At 37.9% G+C, this 6,000-nt stretch overlaps 1 protein-coding gene across 10 annotated transcripts in view; it reads right to left on the minus strand.

The window, feature by feature from the left end:
• LOC131523286 (protein unc-79 homolog) overlaps positions 1 to 3,628 on the minus strand; it is a 62,419-nt gene extending 58,791 nt beyond the window's left edge. For 4 of the 10 annotated variants that reach the window (XM_058749557.1, XM_058749558.1, XM_058749555.1 and 1 more), the window contains exon 1: positions 3,283 to 3,621. In XM_058749557.1, the coding sequence (XP_058605540.1) occupies positions 3,283 to 3,304 (22 nt within the window). In that variant the 5' untranslated portion in view covers positions 3,305 to 3,621. Of the gene's footprint in view, positions 1 to 3,282 lie in introns of all 10 variants that reach the window. The other 6 variants (XM_058749556.1, XM_058749551.1, XM_058749554.1 and 3 more) reach the window with 4 other exon arrangements.
• Positions 3,629 to 6,000: the final 2,372 nt, after the last annotated feature.

Consider the following 6,000-nt stretch of genomic DNA (forward strand, 5'->3'; position numbering starts at 1 on the left):
AAATTACGTTTAAAATAATTAATTAGTTTAATTAATGTGATTATTGCATATAATAACAGAAAATTATCAAAAAAAACAAAAAACTTTCTGTTAACATGCTTGGATACAGCACTCTGTGAACAGCCAGCTTCTTTGGCAATGAATGTTTGTGGCTTACCCTCCTTGTGAAGGGTGTCAATGATTGTCTTCTGGACAACTGTCAGATCAGCAGTCTTCCCCATGATTGTGTAGCCTAGTGCAGTGGTTCTCACTTCCAGTCCTGGGAGCCCCCTGCTCTGCACATTTTGCATGTCTCCCTTATTTAACACACCTGATTGAGATCATCAGCTCGTTAGGAAAGAGATCCATGAACTGAACTAATGAGCTGATGATCTCAATCAGGTGTGTTAAGTAAGGGAGACATGCAAAATGTGCAGAGCAGGGGGCCCCCAGGACTGGAATTGAGAACCACTGGCCTAGTGAACCAAACTGAGAGACCATTTTGAAGGCTCAGGAAACCTTTGCAGGTGTTTTGAGTTGATTAGCTGATTGGCATGTCACCATATTCTAATTTGTTGAGATTGGAGATTGAGTGAATTGGTGGGTTTTTGTTAAATGTGAGCCTAAATCATCACAATTAAAATAACCAAAGACTTAAATTACTTCAGTCTGTGTGCATTGAATTTATTTAATGCACGAGTTTCACAATTTGAGTTGAATTACTGAAATAAATGAACTTTTCCACGACATTCTAATTTATTGAGATGCACCTGTATATCGCTGCAGCCCGGAGACCTCCAAGTGGGAGGGACTTATGCCGCAAGTAGATTGGGACAGCTCCAAGTGGGAGGGTAGGTTTGGGTTGGATTTGGTGTAGGGCATATTAACAAGGCCCAACCCATTTGGAGCTGGCTCCGACCTCCATTTATACCTATCTCCTCTGTGCTCGAGGTCCGAGGCTATTAGCCCCGCCCGACTCGCTGTAAGCCCCGGCTCGCACTGGCCAGTGGAAAAGCGGCTAATGGATGGCAGAAGACTGTACATTCGCAAGATGCCTGGATAGCCCACAGTAATTATGCTACACCATATCGCCCTCTATTGGATGTAAAATGCTCTGCTAAAATGTCTTTTTAGAATGTTAAATTTGATAAATTTTTGATAATACCTAGAATATCAAAATCAACTCCGGGCAGCAGAACCTTTTCCTATTTAGTGCCCAAACACTGGAACAATCTACCTAACACTGTTCGGGAGGCAGACACACTCTGTCAGTTTAAATCTAGATTAAAGACCCATCTCTTTAACCTGGCGTACACATAACACACTAATACGCTCCTATTATTCAAATCCGTTTCAGGATTGTTAGGCTGCATTAATTAGGTCAACCAGAACTGGGAACACTTCCCATAACACCCGATGTACTTGATACATCGTAAGAAGAACAGCATCTACGCTAATATTAGTCTGTTTCTATCTTATTCCAAGATCACCATAGCCACCCGATCCAGTCCGTATCCAGATCAGATGGTGGATCAGCACCTATAGAATGACCTCTAAAGCCCTGAACGTCAGCGGAGACCAGGACACCCAGATGACCCCCAGAGACAGATCCCCAGTGAAGACCTCGTCACCTAGAACACCATCGGGACAAGACCTCAGGAACCTCTGCACAATCTGACTTTGCTGCAGCAGAACAATCTGCTGGTTTCGTCTGGCCAGAGGAGAACGAGCCTGGTTTCTCCAAAGGTTTTTTTTCACCATTCTGTAACCTTAGTTGGAGACACTGACGATGACATCACTGAAATCAATGATGAACTGCCTTTAACTGAAAATTGAGTGTTTACTATTGTCCTTCTGCATTATTACGCACTATTTTCCTATTTGATACTGTAAAGCTACTTTGACACAATCTGTATTGTTAAAAGCGCTGTATAAATAAAGGTGACTTAACTTGAAAACGCATGCTGGAGAAGCGCGTGCAGATCAGAGTCGAGCAGTAAATGAAGATGAAACAAACCCACGAAGCTATGATTTCTGTTATCACTCTATGCTTAACCCTGACAATATTATAATTTAAAACGTGTTTTGATTTATCTAATTTCTGTATTTTAATAAATGCTGCATTAAATGAATTTCAGGGCTCTGTATAGGTCATTACACAAAAAAATCTGCAACGTTTTCGTTGGAAAGATATTTTTACAGTGTAAAATAACCTAAAACTCACCATTAGGGAACGTTCTCTATAAGTTATTTTTAGGTTATTTTAAAAATAACCACCCTGCAACATTCTGGGAACGTTATTTTATGATTGCAAAAAAAAACCTAAAACTAACCATTAGGGAACGTTTTCTATAAGTTATTTTTAGTTTTTTTTCTTTTTTTAATAACCACCTTGCAACGTTCTGGGAACGTTATTTTATGGTTGCGAAAATGACCTAAAACTAACCATTAGCGTACGTTCTTTGTAAGTTATTTTTAGGTTATTCAATAATAACCACCATGCAACGTTCTGGGACGTTATGGTTACAAAAGAAATACCCTAAAAAGAACGTTCTCCTAACGTTAGTATTTGGTTCCCAAAGAAATAAGCAAACGGGAACCAAAAATTAACGTGAGGGGAACGTTCTGTGTTTGCTGGGCACTGTGTCCAGTTAGAATCAGGTGTTACAAACAGAAGCGGTTCGATTTGAGCTGTGCATGCATTCAGCAGATTCATTATCCAAATTATGGACTACAAGCCTGTGTTTGAATAGCGGTAATGATCAGGCAAAGGATCAGAGTTATTTTATAATATGTTATAGTTTACATCAATTCGTATTTTTGAGGTGGACAGTCTGTTGGTCAATAAAGCAGACGGTAGAAAGCAAATGGCGCCCTCTACCAAAAAGCTCAGACAGCACTGGTCATCTACACCATCACAGACATCATCAACCATTACCTGATTTATCAAAATAATACAGTACTGCACTCATATGATTAGATGGAGAAGCCCATGCAGTTCATCGGCGTTTAAACGACAACTCGAGCTTGTGTTTTACTGCAGGGATGACTTGACTATTCGACCTTGAAAAGCATACATCACATCTTCTGTCTTCTGCAACACATTATCTAAGTCTAAAATCTTACCGTTGTCTGTTATCGTGAAGCTCTAACATTTGTAGCCCTCCGTATTGTACAGTATCGCTATACACACATATGTGTATCTTCCCCTCGCCGCTCCCATCGAGCGCACACAGCCTCATTCAGTCTATTATATTCCATATATTCCATAAATCACACAACAGCAAGCGTCGTCATACTTACATTGCTCTGCCTTCGTAGACATGTTAGAAAATCTCCAAGATTCATAAAGCAAATGTGAAAATGTGAGTGGTTCGAGCAGCAGGAGGAATGATCAGGTGAAACCACTGAAGACAGACGCGGAGCTCAGGAGAACATCACACAAAACCCTTCTGAATGTCCAGCTTCACGACAGCATCTCTGACTGAGGTGCTAATAGCATATGATTTCAGATTTAAAATCTAAAAAGGCTTATTTGCAGAAGGCTCATGTACACAAAATGGACTATTCCGCGTCGAGCTGACCTTCCTCTCCGGAGCAGATGCGGATCGAGTCATGAAATAAATATTGATTAAACATCGACTTCATCGCCAACACGCACTAGAACACCAGACCAGATCGACCTTTATACGTGTTCTGTAAAAGAATCGCTTCTGTGCTTTTATTTTCTTCAGCAGTTGGATTCAAAATAAGCAGATAAAGAAGAGGTTTACCGGCCTGAATATACGATCAGTATTTTTGACTCATTATACCTATGCAAAAAGGATATTACACAGTTCAGCACACAATCATCTTGTTTTGTTCTTTTTCATGAGCATTGAATTCTGCTGATAGGGACTCTTTAGAAGAATATTATTCCAAAACTCTTTTTTAAAGACTGAATCTAGTAATACACATATTTAACTATTCAAAATCTGTATTGGTCCATCTCAGGTAACTTTATTTAATTTTTTACACAATTTTTAAGTGGAAGATGGATGCATTTTTCTCAGTCCTGTTACCAAAACTCTAATGTCTTTTAAAAAGCATGTTTAAAAATATGTCAACAAATTCCTTCATTTCCCCCTCAGGCAGGTGTTTATTTTAAAGAAACTGTTGGTTTCAAGGTCAAAAAGATTATTTTTATCATTAAATAAATCACTATTTATCTGCACAAGGTATATTTTTCTGAAGTACACAAACTCATTTTTTCATTTTAATGGCGACTCAAACCTCAAGCTTATACATTTTCTATGATGGGATACATTATGGACCAAACTTAATTTAAAAAATAGCGGTTTAACTTTTTTTTTTTTTTTTAAGAAAAAAAACTATTTAGTAACAGGAATGAGTGTTATATTAGTATCCTTGACTACAGGGTGAGGTGTTAATGCCCGCACTGATACAGTGAAAGTGTTGAACACTGACTAGTGAGCTGACCTCGCTGCATGTTTCTATTTAAATCTAGTGGTCTGCAGAGGTTTTTGTTAGGGTTATGTTTTGGGGCAGAGGATGGGTTATAATATAAGATATAAATAACAAAAAAATTATAAATATTAAAATAAAATTGATATTAAAAATAATAAACTTAAATAATATCTTTTCAGTTTTTCTGTGGATATTGTTTTCTTATAACGCAGCTCACATTCAAACGCCATATGAGTCTGATACATAATTGCCACAGAACAGAAATTTCAAGTAGATTTTCTGTCATACTTTCAGGAAAGTAATATAAAACAACAATGCAGGAATAGGTTTTCTCTGGGCAAAAGCATTGTCTCAGTGTGGATAGGCCAAAACATTGAGAAAAAGATGCATTTTCAAATTGATCTAGATTAGATTTGACTGTATAGCCAGATGAGAAGAAATTAATTTCCTCCATGTTTTGTTTTCTCTATTAGGCCTATTATCCAACATCAAACTGAGTTTTTTTGTTCCTTACTGCAGTTGTCATTGGCACACTATAGGAGTATGAATATATATTATAAATCGTATAATCCCATATCCCTGCATAACAACCTAAAGCTATAAGTATGTCCAACATTATCTGCATACATATACTTTGATGTAAAGTTTTGTATAGCCTACTACAAACAAATCTCAACTTTGTGATTGTTTGTATCACCAGCAGAAACTATTCTCACACAGCTCTGATTCAGCTAGGCTAGGCATTACAGTCATCAAACTCTGTAAAGCTGTATTGTGAAAAACACTATACAAATAAAATGGACTTGTTTTGTGAACAAATCAGTAGAAAACACACCACATCGTTCTCATATCAGTCTATCTTCAGGACACCAGACTGTGGAGCTGCTCTGGGATCAGTGCTGTAGAAACACCACACACAAACCTGTTCAATACACCAGACGTTGTGCTGTTGTGCATGTAACTAATAACCAGTGCTGGGAAGGTTACTTTGGAAATGTAATAGGTTACTGATCACAAGTTACCCTGTTTAAAATGTAACAAGTAGTGTAACTATTTCAATTACTTTATTAATGTAACTGATTACTTTTCTAAATTTCTAATGTTTAAAACTGTTAATTATTTAAGGCTAGGCTAACCTTACAGCAGTGCTCAACACTGATCACTGTCAGACTTTCACAATCCTTCATTAGTTGAATTAAGATTATAATAATCTAATTTCGAAGCACAGCCACCACAAACTCACCAGCAGTGTTTTAGAATGAATCGGTTTCATGGACTCATAAATGCAGTCGACTGTCTCCACCTTCTGGCGTGTCGATGTAACTGCAGAAAGAGTGACTAAAATCCTCAGCACTAACACACAGTCTGGAACAAACACAAACACTGTTACATCAGCACTGCTAACCTGATCAAATCAAGGACTGCAGCAAACTATGATGCTAAACATGGAGAAGTGCTTCATCAGCTGGACAGACAGGGAACTAACGAGATTCTGAGGCAAAGCACTGAATTCAAAAGCAATAATGAAATAATTAAAAGGTCTGCACACTAGCA

Source organism: Onychostoma macrolepis, chromosome 17, assembly GCF_012432095.1.
Source record: "Onychostoma macrolepis isolate SWU-2019 chromosome 17, ASM1243209v1, whole genome shotgun sequence".
In the NCBI taxonomy this organism is placed as follows: Eukaryota; Metazoa; Chordata; class Actinopteri; order Cypriniformes; family Cyprinidae; genus Onychostoma; species Onychostoma macrolepis.